At 35.8% G+C, this 14,542-nt stretch overlaps 2 protein-coding genes across 2 annotated transcripts; one reads left to right on the top strand and one right to left on the bottom strand.

The window, feature by feature from the left end:
- The first annotated feature begins 7,289 nt into the window (after nt 1-7,289).
- Nucleotides 7,290-12,169, top strand: RHIMIDRAFT_90429 (TIP120-domain-containing protein). The gene is made up of 18 exons (XM_023615853.1): nt 7,290-7,373; nt 7,429-7,598; nt 7,649-7,764; nt 7,824-7,915; nt 7,972-8,273; nt 8,326-8,572; nt 8,620-8,672; nt 8,732-9,061; nt 9,112-9,939; nt 10,003-10,465; nt 10,519-10,586; nt 10,642-10,840; nt 10,895-11,071; nt 11,118-11,264; nt 11,315-11,503; nt 11,566-11,737; nt 11,788-11,934; nt 11,989-12,169. Exons 1-18 carry the CDS (start codon nt 7,323-7,325, stop codon nt 12,117-12,119), a joined length of 3,882 nt encoding a protein of 1,293 aa, XP_023469285.1. The 5' UTR covers nt 7,290-7,322; the 3' UTR covers nt 12,120-12,169.
- Nucleotides 12,170-12,264: 95 nt separating this feature from the next.
- Nucleotides 12,265-13,653, bottom strand: RHIMIDRAFT_223885 (uncharacterized protein; the record flags this gene model as incomplete). The annotated part of the gene is made up of 1 exon (XM_023607492.1): nt 12,265-13,653. One exon carries the CDS (start codon nt 13,651-13,653, stop codon nt 12,265-12,267), a length of 1,389 nt encoding a protein of 462 aa, XP_023469284.1.
- Between the last annotated feature and the right edge of the window lie 889 nt (nt 13,654-14,542).

Below are 14,542 nucleotides of genomic sequence, written 5' to 3'. Positions count from 1 at the left end.
TGCACCGCCGACTTATGATGCCCGAAACAATTTCAGATCCATTATCCTTCCTTTTGAATATGCTACCTTTGAAGAAACCACGCTCCTTTCAAGCCTCTCTCCCATGGACCATCCGCTGGCCAGTTATCTGCACTCTTCTTCATGAACTTGACTACCTCCATCATCAGAAGTGTCCACCTTCTCCGCCCCCACACCTTGGGCAAAAGCTTCTCGATTGGCTCCCCCATCGTCCTCACTAGTGTATCTTACACTTGTCCCAACATCATTTCTTCAATAACTTTTTTACCCTTGATCCCATGAGGGTTTTTTAGATACTAATTCTTCATTCTTTTTTGATCTGCCTCGGGCGAAGAAGATATATTATTATCGTGCGCCCACTTGAGGCTTTAATTGTAAATGAAAGACTGTTTAACCGTATAACTAATTAATTCGGGAGTACTTTTGTTAATCATTTCCACTCTTTTATCACAAATAGCTTACGTTCTGGTAGAACTGCTGTTATTAAAGACTCTGAGTAATCAGTTTCAATATTTTTCTTAATGGGTATTGAAATTTAGTAAATTATGAAGAGAAATGCAGCTTATAGAATGCCTTTTTATTTTCGTTTGAAATTGCTCAATAAATGTTATTTACTTCATCAATTGTTTCAATTTGTTGATTGTCAAGATTGACGGATGCAAATGTTCGTCTTGGCTTCTCTTTCTATCGCGTGAACTTAAGTGTACTTCTATAGTGTGATGTAACTTCTAGTTATTATGAGGAGATAGAGTTTAGTTTGGTGACGTTGGTAGTGTTGAGTGTAAAAGAAAAGGTCAATGACAACTGCTTGAGAATTGAGGAAAGATGTAAATCACAAACTGTTCAGTCTCCGATTTTCGTCGCTATGCATCTTTATGGTGCCTGAATCTACCCATCCAACTTTCAACAGATCAACCTCATCGTTCCGAGTAGCCATTACGAGCCTATGTGAGTTTATTGTCGTCTTTTTATTTGTATTATTTCATGATTACCTTTATTTCTGCATTTTCATACCGTAAATCCTTCTTTGGTGGTATAACTTGGCTGTCAGATCAAACAAGAAACATATGCAGCTCTAGTGCTAAGTTGTTTTTTGCTAAACTTGATTAAATTCTCCCTTTGGCAGATATTATATTATTCAGGAGTATTTCATTCAATAGAATTATTTTATACTTTACGTCAACTCTACTAATTTTATTAGCGGTGTCCTACTTTGTTAATGAAAATTGATAATTAACAGGGCACTGTTTATACTCACGCTTCACTCTTGTGTATATATTTTTTAGAGGAATTTTAGGAAACACATGTGATATAAATGTTAGAATATCCTAATCCACCATCGTTTTCTTATTACAACAGATAATTAGTGAAATTCTCTAGTTGCTTGTAATATTATTCAATATTATTTATGTACATTTCTAGCTTCATTTTCTACTCATTCGCTTAATATCTTTGCTTATCACACGCATTTAATTGAAGGAAAGTTGATGCTGTAGTCAGGATCAGATGACGTATTTTTACAATAGCAGCGTGATTGATTCAAGACATAGTGAAAAGTATTTAAACTTTCCTAAATAAAATACTTGTTGATCTTCTCTTGAGTGCATTCACGATATAATTTGAATGCGATGCTTGTTTATATATTTTCTTTATCAATTAATGCACTCTATTTGAAAACATTTACTCATGTGTATTTTATAGAGTTTTCATTTCATCATTATGCAATTTGTTAATAATATTCACAAGAAGAGATAGAATAGTTAGAAATGTTGAAACATTTCACACAAGCAATTCAAATTTATTTTAACAACAAATATGAATCGATTGTATTCAAGCAAGTAATGTGTTCACAATTTGGTGCCGATATCACTGTATTAAACAACACTTTATAATAAAAATATTTCTTGAAAAAACTGCTCCTACCGTATCTTCATGATACTGCTCTAGTAAGTTGTGAGATGTTTAGATGCGTTTACTATCATTATATGCAAAAACCATGATACATTTCTGGTTGCAATATTTTAAAATGAGATAGTGGATGGAATAAAAGAGCTATCAAAGGTACTGTTACGGCGTGTAACACATACGTTATTGTCGTTACATTTAGTTGAAGGCCAATACTAACTTACCACATATGATCATAGTGAGATATCAACTATTTGAAATCTCATAAATACTACAATGTTTTAAATAAAATAAAAGGAACTCTTTCTTTTGCACAGAAATCGGTCATTACTTGCAAAAACACTAGAAGGTTCGAACCTCTTCTATTTTCCCATTCATATAAGAACCAACCTTATCAGTACCAGTAGATGTGTCAAAGGCTGGATCATATAATGATCGTTTCTCTACTGATCAACGCTTCTAGCGGCATAATGTTGGACTTTTTGTGTGAAAAATTCTGACGGCACTGAAGGTAGTGCCTATGGCTGTTGGTGAGGGTTAACAATTTTTGGACAGTAGTTATGATATGCTTTGAAAGAGATAGTCTTGCATGATTCTATACTAACGGACAGAGGTAAATAGTAACTCAAACCAAATTTAAAGAAAAAAATATTTTTTGATATTAATCTTAGCTTTCGAGAGGGATTGAAAGACTGGCGTACTGTAGTTCTTCAAGTTAAGCTCATTGACTTTTTTTCATGATCTGTGCAATGATGCTACTTTTACCGCGAGAAGAACCATTTTTGTGGAAATGTATTCTTTTATATGTAAAATAATAATTGTATTCCATTTATTTGTCTTGTTATTGGAGATGTTTATGTAGCCTTATGTTGTATGGATTCAATTCATTCATACTGATACAGTTGTTTAGTTCAATGTCACTCATAAGCAGAAATGATCCACGAAACAGGAAACTGACTGCTGTTGGTTTTTAGGTATGACATACTCTGTGCGATATGTAATATAAAGACAGTACTTAAGGATGGCTCAATGTGCTTTTTTGTTGAAAGGTTAGCGGATTTTCTTCAAATATCTGATAAACAGAACATGGATTTGTCGGACAATATAAACTGGCTAGCTAAGAGATGAGTATGCTCGCTTGTGGTGGCATATATAATATGTTTAAAGTAAGCTAGACGCATCAATGTCTGTCTGTCGCTTTCAGTTCATCTGTATTTATGCTTGAGGTTTCTTGATCTCATGTTCTTTGGTTGACAGTTTTGACATAAGATATGATGCGTAGGGTATGCTTTTTAAAGGACGATCTTTATTCGGACGCATTAGCTCCTGGCCAGGCTTACCAATATTTGGATCACTAGATAGAATGCAAACAGTCTCACATGCGGTTGATGTTGATACTGGTTACTACTACTGCAGCTTGTTTGAGAAGATGAAAGAAGCTCTGGTTTTGTTTATGACGTGCGACGGGTAGGGTTGTGTGGATAGTTGGAACTATTATTGACGATGGAGCTTTTGCCGGTGTTCTATGTTTGATACGATCATGTTCAAGAAAAAAAAAAAATACAAGCGAATGTAATGCAAGAAAGGAAAAAAAAAGAGAGGTAAAAAAGAAAGAAACAAACATGACAAAATTTGCTAAAAATAGAACTAATAGCCTTTGATGCGTTTTGTCTACATATAAAAAGAATGCTCACATGGTTTCTAGGTAACTGAAGACGTCGAATTTTATGATTGTCTATCCTCCTGGAATAGGTTAAGGAAAGTAACCTGGATCAGCTATTATTATGCAATTTGAAAGAGCAAAGATATAATTAGACTCATATCCCTTCTTACTATTTTCCTTGGATAACTTCTTTTTTCAATTTATTCATCTTCTCATGACATTTCAAAGAAAAATCAAATTTACTTTAGTCTGTACTAATCTGGATGTATCCTAAATCTAGAAATGCGATAATTTTGTTTTGTTTTGTTTTATTTCTTGATCTTTGACCAAAATTTCGTCATTGGTAGAGTAAGATGGCTTTCTTTTTCTCTTTTGATTCTTAAATAAAAATGTTAAACAAACGCACGGTCAAATACTTCCTATTATGATGTATTGATTGTAAGTTATGGCCCATTATAAATTCATTTATCTTTTCAAGTTCTCATTTATACAGTGCAATAAGATATCTATTAGAATGAAAGGCGAATAATATGAATTGTCGTTCAAATGACTGACTATTTCTCATTGTCCAATGTTTAGTGCGTATCACAATTAAAAGATCAAATTGAGAGGAATACAAGGTGTATTAGAGAGTATAAAATTTATTTTGCTTGTGTCAAGGGGATTATTATGATTTTAAAGAGTACCAAAAATAGAAAGTGCTTGTAAAAAATAAATAGAAGCTTGAATCTAACTTCAAGTTATTTCTCTTCATTTTTATTTTTTTTTTAAATTGATTTCTTTAAAGAAAAGAGAGGATGAGAAAAATTGTCCTAAAGAAAAAGGAATCTAAAGGTTAGCATCTATTTTACCATAGAACCAACACCAGGAGGGAGCCGAAAGCCCAAAATGGAAGTACGGGGGGATAGAGAAAGGGTATGGAGAGTGGAGAAAAGGAAAGGCTTGGGGTTGGAGTACGGGTTGGTAAAAGAATTAGGAAAGGGATTTGGGAAAAGGGGTCGGAGAAAGCGAATTGAGAATGGGAAAGGGTTAAAAAAAAGCCAAAGGGCGTTTCAAAAAATTGGCGTTTTCCGCTTTAAACAAGCAGAAGGCATGTACAGAAATACAGTTGTTGAATAAATAAGAAAAAAAGGGAATGATGGTCCCTTTTTATACTTTTTTGTTTGTTACAGTGTGGCTATGAAAGTGTTCCTGAGCTGAAATTTCCTATCTGCATGAACTTTTTGAATTCTTATCGTGCTCTCCTATTGGATAATTTTTCGTCATTCTTTTGCTCTTATAGAGAATAACTACATGCTATATCTTGTTAGAAGCATTCCAATAAAGAGCGTTATTAATATTGTAATGTTTAAATCAATGTTGCTAGTTAAACACTATTTTACTGTTCTCAAGCCGCTTTACTTTTACTATTAGTACAAAAATAGAAAAGGAATATCTCAAGGTTACACCTTTTAATACAAGAGAAGCTGCAATACAGCAGAGCAAATATTTAGTCTATACCTTATTCCTCAGATGCTGAGTATTCTTCAATATGACCTATAAACTATATGTAGTGGATATAACTTTTTAGATTAATACTTTATATACAGTCTGTAAACTATTCTGTTTTTTTAAAGATTTTTACATCTCTGGCATTATGAACATTCATAGCACATCGTAATGCTTGGCTACCGTTTTTTTTTTTTTTGCTTATCAATTTATTCTCTGCTATTCCTTTAATCAATAGCCAAAAGCTTTGTCTTTTTTTTTTTTTTAAAAAAAAAGGCTAAGCTTCGTGATTCATCACGTACAGTTTTTTAAACCCTTTTTCATTACTGCTGTTCGGGATATTAAAGCGTATGATAGGGGATCGACGTTAAGGAAGATCATGGTTTACATCCACCCTCTTGTACTCTTTGATCTTTCTTCTTGCTCCTCAAGTGTTTATTTAAGATCGCATCATTAAATATTTCTCTATACGCCGTAAGTCTTTTAGAGTAAAGTAAAACATATGAAGTATAAAAGGGGCTGTGTTCATTGAAACATGTGTAACATTTTGTACATGATAATCTGTGGCGACTATCAAAAGGATATGCCTAAAATTAAAAAAGATAAAGTAAAGCCAATGTGAAAAAGAAACTTTTCAAAAACTTGATGAAGACTACCTCGTATCTATAGAGAAGTGAGAAACAATTAAATTTGACAGGTGCTCTTGTTGCATACAATATTTCCGGATCTGTTCCGGATCAATTACTAAAAAAGACAACGGAAAGCTTTAAATCTACTATAGTAAAAAAAGAAGATGGGTGGCGTCATCGTATGGAAAGAAGGATAAGGTGAAGTTTGGGAAAATTGCTTTATTCAAAGGGCTGCTTTATTTATTTTTTTCTTCTTTTTTATCTATTTTTCAAAATAGTAATAACTTTAGGTGGCGAACACAAAGAATTAATACTTTAATCCAGCTATTCAAAGTCAATAATCAATCTCATTAGAAAGCAAGGAAAGTTTTTCCTTTTTTAGGAGGAGCTGATCATGGCATGATAAAAGGTCAGCAGAGTCTTTCCTGTTTCAATACTGAAGAGGATGACCATTTTATACTCCTGTTTACTGAATGTTTTATTTTTACTAGGATGTTTTTGAAGCTTCTGGTTTGGCTGAAAACGATAGAGAGGAATCTTTGATCGCGAGGATCATAGAAAAGTATACAATGAGGGACCAGAAAGATCAAAAAACTGTTGCTATAATTAAGAGATGGTAAGCATTGAACAATAGGAAGATGAGTATGTAAGCTATGGTGTAACGATGATGACGCGTTTTCAGGAATAACACAAGGCCTTCTTTGGTGAGGGAAATGTTCGAGATGATTCATTAAGCTGTAATTACATCAGTGACTACTATAAAGTCGATACCAGTATTCATACATACAGGACTAAAAGTAACTGAGTAGAGTTAAAGATGAACAACACGATCTCAAAAAATTCCAAGAAGAACATTTAGATTAAGATGAAAAGTTAAAAGGTAAAGTTTTATCTCGATACGCGTACCACCAGTATTAGTAGTGATTTCATTAAATAAGCGTCTCAGGATGAAACAAGTGCAGCTATATGCTTAATTGGCATGCTCTTTTGGGAATGAAGGACGAATTTGATTATCTCAATAAATGCTATGAAATGCCCACTCTCACCTCTTTTCTGAGCACTCGCATGAAGTCTACTATAGCATATCCTTCCCTTCTTTTATCTTTTGTTGATCAATTTCTTTAAATCAAATGGTTCTGTTTGATGCATCTATTGTAACATAAGTTCTAAAAAGTGAAAGTTATAGAATGACTACAACAATCCTTTATCAAATCTCGTACTTTCAGCCTTGGATCAGTCTAAGAGAAATAAGAGCTAATGATAATATTATTTTTAAAAAAGCATGATGAAGATATAAAGATTATTCCCAATTCATCAAGAGGAGGCCAAGAAAGCTGTGTACAGGTGTTATGCATTGTCAACAGGAGAAATGTAAAAACTTAAATATACATTTATTTTATAATAAATAATACAAGCTTTACGTTTATACCAATGCAAGTACTACTTCCCTACAGCAATAGATAAATATATCACGCACTCTAAGCATTGTGTATATTCCTATTCAGTCACGTAAGCGGTTACTTAAATCCGCATAAACAAATTCGTATATGGATTAACCTTTTTTTTTTTTTGCTTTTTTTCCTCATTTTTCTCATTTTCTTCATTTAAAACAAGAGAAAATGTCGGCAACAGGCACAAACGCGTACATCGTGACCAATCTATTGGAAAAGGTTCAATTATGCACTACATTCAGACACTGTTATATTGACATAATCTTCGAAATAGATGAATAACCAAGACAGAGACTTTCGTTATATGGCCCTAAACGACCTAATGAACGAACTTCAAAAAGATTCTTTTATCTTGGAATCCTCCATCGAGAGCAAAGTTGTCAAAGGTGTTCTTCAGCTTCTAAATGATAAAAATAGTGAAGTTCAAAATTTGGCTGTCAAATGGTATTTTAGAGAGCATTACAAGGTGACTTGACTAATTGAATTGCTTCTAGTTTGGGCCCTTTAGTAAAGCAAATCAGAGAAGAACAATTGTTTGAACTGATTGACCGTCTTGACGAATATACAACACAAACTGGCAGTGAGGAATTGCGCGGGATTGCAAGCGTGAGTAAGTATTATTTCCCCCGTTCAAGCTTGTCTTTTTTTAATACTTTGTAATTTGCATAGGTTTGAAAACAGTTATTGCCGAAATCAACCAACATCAAGGAGGTAGAGTCTGTGCTCGTATAATTCCAAAGCTGCTGCGTAATATTCAAAGTGTAACTATCAAGAAAAAAGGGGAAAAAGTTGGTTAAATCTTACAATATCAACTTAGGAAAACACTACTTATGAAATGGAAATGGATACACTCGATATTATAGCAGAGATGTTGACTCGATTTGGCACACAGATATCCTTAGAAAACCAAGCAGAGGTTCAAAATGCTCTTTTGTTTTCACTCAACCATCAGCGTCCTGCTATTAGGAAGAGAGCTACAGTTGCTATAGGTTACCTTGTTATCCATACAAATGATTCTCTGTTTCAACAACTGGTCACTTATCTTTTGGAAGGTTTACAGTCTAATACTCAAGCAGGTGACAAGCAGAGAACATTTGTTCAATGTACAGGAGTTTTAAGGTAAACAATAAGAGAAAGAAAAGAAAATCATGAATTCATTTTTCTTTATAAGCCGTTACAGCGCAGTGCGTCTTGGAAAGCAATTGAATGAATTTGTTCCCATCATCATCGCATGTACAAAAAAATCTGACGACGATGATGAATTACGTGAAATTTGCCTGCAAGCTCTCGAATCCTTTGTTTACAGATGTCCTACTGAAGTATCTCCCTTTGTCAATGAGATAATTCAGCTTGCTTTAGAATACATCAAGTACGATCCCAATTTTGCTGGCGGTGACGATGATGAGGATGAATTTGAGGTAAACATGAATTATATACAAATATGGTTATGCTAATGCGCTTATAGGCTGAAGACGAGAACATGGATGCGGATGAGGATGACGAATTCGACGATATAGCGTATGTATCATGTGTCTGTTTTTTAATAGTCCTTAAGGCTAATTGATAGCTTTATATAGAGATTATTCGGACGATGACGATGATATGTCTTGGAAGGTTCGCAGATCTTCTTCAAAGCTTTTATGTGCTATCATTGAGACGAGGTTGGACATGTTGCAACAGATGTATGAACTTGTTGCACCTGTATTGATCAGCAGATTTAAAGAAAGAGAAGATACTGTTCGAATTGATGTGCTTCAAACATTCATCGCATTACTTCGCCAAACAAATGCTTCCGAAAAGAGCGGAGAAGGACATGAGACAGCTAACAAGGCAGGCTCTCTTAACCTTGATGGCATAAGTCTTTTACCACCCAAGTGTGCAGGTAACGATGCTACTGAGACGGATGAGTAAGTGAAAATATATGTAACTTGTCTACGTTCTAACCGATGAATGGTAGGATAAAGAAAGCACTTAGCTCTCATGTGCCAAGGTTATGTCGTGCACTGGCTAAACAAGCTGAATCCAAGTCTACCGAAACTCGTCAAGTATGCTTCCAGTTACTTCGAGAACTTGTCGTTGTTCTTCATGGTGGCCTTGAAACTCAAATGGAACTTTTCATTCCCATCGTTTCAAGCTCTCTTTCTAGCACTTTAACAGATCAGCACCAAATGGCTTCATCCTCCAATATTAAGATCGAGGCTCTATCTTTCCTGGGTGTATTTTTCCGTAAACATGCACCTGAAGCAATTCATCTTTATTGTAGCAAGCTTTTCTCTTTGATTATGCAATCTTTTGCTGACAAGTACTACAAGATTACGTCAGAAGCCTTTTTGGTTTGTATGGAATTCATTAAAGTTGTTCGACCAATCTATTATATCTCTGAGAGCAAACAGTACGATATTCGCGATATTGATCAAGACCATGTTCCTTTTATCAAGCAAATCTATGCTACTGTTCTGCAAGTATTAGGTACTAGTGATGCTGATCAAGAGGTTAAGGAAAAGTCAATCGTGTGCCTTGGTGTGCTTTTGGTACAAGTGGGCGATATTCTTCAGTCAGAACAGCAAGAGGCTTTCAATGTGCTTTTAGAAAGATTAAGAAACGAAGTAACTCGTTTGATCAGCATAAGAACACTTGCTGTTATTGCACAAAGCCCTATCGTAGCTGGTGATGAGTTCCAGAAATGCGTCGTTACAGCAGTAGATGAAGTTACACTTCTTTTAAGAAAGAACAACCGTAGCTTACGTATTGCCAGTTTGGAATGTCTGTGTGTTTTGATCAGCAGGTAAGCTCTTTGGAACCAGTCATTCAATACCTTTAGATACTAAGCAAAGTCACTTTTATTTAGACATGGAGAATATGTGCAAGAAAAGAGCTTAAGAAACTTATTGAATGAAGTTCGACCCTTAGTATCCGATACTGATCTTCACCTTCTTCCTCTCGCTTTAAGGACTGTAGAAGCCATTCTTGCCAAGCATCCAGAATCTATCAACAGCGTTAAAGCATATATTTTACCCACTTTATTCCAATTGATTCAATCACCACTGCTTCAAGGCTCATCACTTAATAGCTTATTGAACCTTCTCGCTGCGTTGGCTAAGGCCAGCCCTTCAGATTATCAATACTTTGTCAAGGGCCTTGTCGATCCTCTTTTGGCTGCGAAGAAGTCTAATGTACAAGCTGGTAGTGCCTCTGCTGTAACAAACAAGCAAGCTGCCTCAACAGTCGCTCAATGTGTTGCTGTACTGGCCGCAAATACAAGCGAAAGTAACCGTAATGAAACGATTACGAACTTCCAATCGTATATTCTTGTATGTATGAAATGATAAGGAACGATAGAAGAAAGACTCATTATTTTATATAGGATCCTTCAGCAAATGAGTCTGTCAAGTATCTCAGCTTGTTAACCTTGGGTGAACTTGGGCGCAGAATGTAAGTAGACAAGTTACAATCTTTTTACTTTGTGATATTCATTGTAAATGCTTAGAAATTTGAGTGAATTTAATAATATCGACCAACAAGTGATTGATCTGTTTGGTGCTCAATCAGAAGAAGTCAAATTTGCTGCTGCATTTGCCTTGGGAAACATCTGCGTTGGTAATATTCCCAAGTATTTGCCAATGATTATTGGCCAAATCAAGGACCAGCCAAAGAAACGCTACTTGTTGCTTCATGCATTAAAGGAGGTGAGTATTAAATTCTCAATCGATCTTCCGATTGTCTAAAAGAGATCGTTTTAGATTATTGCACGATACAGTGAGACTAGTATCTCCTTGAAAGACGACGCTGATCAAATCTGGGCTCTTTTGCTTGAAAATAGTCAAGCCGAGCAAGAGGAAGGCACACGTACTGTCGTTGCCGAATGTCTTGGTAAGCTCGCTTTATCTGAGCCCTCTAAGTTTTTGCCCCAGTTAGAAGTAAGTCATAACATGTCAAATGAACCAAACTAATAGAGACATAAAGGAAAACATGTCTTCGTCCTCTGTTCAACTTAGAGCAGCTGTCACTACTGCTGTCAAGTATGCTGTTGTTGATCCTTCCGTAGAATACATCCAGTATTTGAAACCCATCATTTCAATGTTTTTGCAGTTATTGGAGGATACAGATCTTGTAAGAACCTTGTATGATTGAAATCTTTAGCTCATTTTTTTTATCTGTAGAACGTTCGTCGCTTAACGCTACTTACTATAAACTCTGCTGCTCTTCGCAAGCCTTACTTGATCAGGGATGTGCTTCCTAACCTTATTCCACTATTGTTTCAAGAAACTGTTGTGAGAGAGGAGCTTATTCATACGGTAGAGATGGGTCCATTCAAGCACAAGGTGGATGATGGCTTAGAAATCAGAAAGGTCGGGCAAAGATAAAAAGTTACAACCGTGTAGTTCTAATACTTTTTTATTTATTTATTTAGGCTGCTTATGAGTGTCTTTATACGCTGCTAAGCAACAGTCTGGATAAAATTGATACTCACAGTTTCCTTGAGCGTGTTACTGCTGGTTTAACTGATCAACACGATGTCAGAATGTTGGCATACTTGATGCTTATTCGATTAAGCAAGGTTGCGCCAACTACTGTTATCCAAAGTAAGTCTTTATGATTATATAAAACAGGAGGTTTATAATACTTTGATTAGAATTGGACGACCTTGTTGACCCACTGAAGGTAACTCTTGATTTCAAGATGAGAAGCAACGCTGTGAAACAAGAAGTTGAAAAGAACCAAGAGTTGATACGCGCAGACCTTCGCTGTATTTATGCTCTGTCTCCCCTCTGTGACGGAAGTAAGACACTCATATCAGCACTGTTAATATTCTGTTCTAACTTAACTCCCTTAGATGTTTCTCCTCGGTTCTATCAGTTTATTAATGAAGTAAAGACTGGGCCTCTTGCAACTGAATTCAGATCAATTGCAGATGAAGCTGAGAGTCGAGAATACCGAGTAAGCGATTATATGGACCTTTCATAAATTGAATAAAAAAGATTTGGGAGAATTGATCATGTATATTTCAGATGAAAGCAAAAAGATAAAAATGTTTTTATTATAAATGTAAAAGAATTTGATGAAAATGAATATGCTTCGAGATATGCAATGTAGATGAATATGAATGTTTTTACTTTTCTAGTTGATTGTAGGGCGGAGGCGGAGGCAGTAAGATTAAGGATTCTTGACTGACATTTCTACTGTTTGGATAAGACGATTCACAACTGGAAGTGCCACTATTATGAAGAATGACGTCCCACTCCTTTCCGGTAAAGGTCGTACTCTTCTTTTTGTACTCGACATAGCAGGGGCAAATGAAAAATCCTGCTCTCTTCTTGAGCAAGTCTTCTTCATTTTCATGTTCCGAGACAGGTGCATCCGTTAGAGCTTCTTGGTACGTGGGCAAAGTGACAAAGTCTTCCTTGAGACGGCAATCGAGGATGGTGATGGGTGTTTCAAGATGAATATGGGTTCTTTCAAGTTCGGGAGACTTGGTCGACGATGATGACGAACTGGCTGTAGAAGGCACAGAAAATTCTAAATCGATCTTTAAATGGTGAAGGAAATTCATTTCTTTAAAATAAGTGGTGTGATTCAGGGTCAAGCAGTTGGGGAGTGTGAATATGAATTTGTATTGGAATGGCGTTGAGCCCAGGGGTATGTGAGCATTTTTGCCGCTGAGTGCTCTTCGGATCTGCTGGGTTGGTATATCCAAGGATGGGGTCATGGTTTGTTGTAGTTGTTCAGAGTCAGTCATGTCTGTGACTGAGACGAGCTGGAGCTTGAAGTCATGTAGTTCGGCCTTCCTTGCGCCATACTCTGGGACTTGATAGACTCTTCTTTCGGTCAGGACAATATCTATTGATTCCAGTTGAACATGCTTCATTTGTGTCAATAAAACAATAGAGATTGGGAATTGAGTGCCAGAGGAGACAATAGATTTTTCAATATAGAATGTAGCATCGCAGGCCTCTGTTCGACGTTCTGCAACAATGGAGGTTGTTGGTAGAGCATGTGATGTAAGGGCATCATTAGAGGGTGCTAGTGTTCGTAATAGAAGAACATTTCTGCGGCATCTCAAGTTGGGTGTACCAAATCCAGGTCGCTCTACTGTTGCACAGATGTAGTAATAGACTTGAGCCATTTCGTCTTCAATTGTTTCGACTATACTATTGGGTATCAAGAATTCAAATGGCCATCGATTTAATCCAGCGGGAAGAGTCTGTTGATCCTCAGCCGGTCTGCTGTCAAGAATGATATTTTGTTCTAATATTGTCTTTTCATGATATACTTTATTTCCTCTAGGACCTAATCCCTCTGGCCAGAGTATATTTGATTTGCCAACGAGTTTAATTGTGACATGAGTTGCGGTCATTGGCTTTGACAATAACAATTCAACTTCTCCTCTCAAGACATGCGTTGTCGGTTCAGTAGGTGGACCCCTTAGCAAGACAACAGGTTCTGCTAGTACAATTGAGAGTTGTTTACTACCACTGAGAAATGGTACAGCTATTGGCATTGTATAAAAATAAGCAATTTTAAGAATAAAGAAAAGAAGAAAAAAATTTATTTCAGGGTTCAATATAAATTGACATGTTTTTAATTGTGAATCCGAAAATCGGAACAAGCCGTTACTATTTACTTTCCCAGTTTCTAAACCAGATTTAATAAAAAAAGAGAGAGAAAGAGAGAGTTAATTAAATAAAGTATTGTGAGCATGCCTATTTTGTGTGTATTGCATAAACTCAATCCTGATGTAAGCATACTTGTGCAAGGACTCGCTACACAAAATCAGGCCTAGACTCACTTCTTCATTGGATGATGTTTTATTGAAAATTTATTGGGTGATGTGATAACTGGTATCAAAATGGAGTGTAGAGATCCTTCTTGTCCCAAAAGATCTTTTTTTTATTATTCAAGTGCTCTAATGAATAATAACTGAAAGCATACGAAAAATATGTTCACTAATAATAGAAATAGACCGACGTTCCAAACTATCCCGAGATTTCCAAGAGACAAAGCAGTGGTAAGGCCGCTAGCTTTGCACGTGGAAAGCAATGATGTATTGATGATTGTCCAGCGTTTGGGATGTAGCAACTGTATTCATATACAAAATAGCTCTCTCTATTTCTATTTTATCAGAGATCTATCTGTTTTACAATATAGCAAAAGAGGAAGAGGGAGAGAGAGAAAGAGGCTATGAATCCTTTACAGGTGAGTTATTTTTGCGAAGCTACATCAGCTTGATGAGCAGTAAGGTAAATCTACAATGTCCTTATTCTATTAATAAAGCGACATTACTTGATGCTCTTTGTGTACTTTTATCCATCCTAAACCGCTCAAGTAGTTACTTTAGCTGTCTACGATCTCACCTTTTACAGGATTTTAACCTAAAACGAGACGATTGC

Source organism: Rhizopus microsporus (genome assembly GCF_002708625.1).
Source record: "Rhizopus microsporus ATCC 52813 unplaced genomic scaffold scaffold_3, whole genome shotgun sequence".
Taxonomy (NCBI): domain Eukaryota; kingdom Fungi; phylum Mucoromycota; class Mucoromycetes; order Mucorales; family Rhizopodaceae; genus Rhizopus; species Rhizopus microsporus.
The sequence above is the reverse complement of the archived record's forward strand: the minus strand, read 5'-3'. Positions and strand labels throughout refer to the sequence as shown.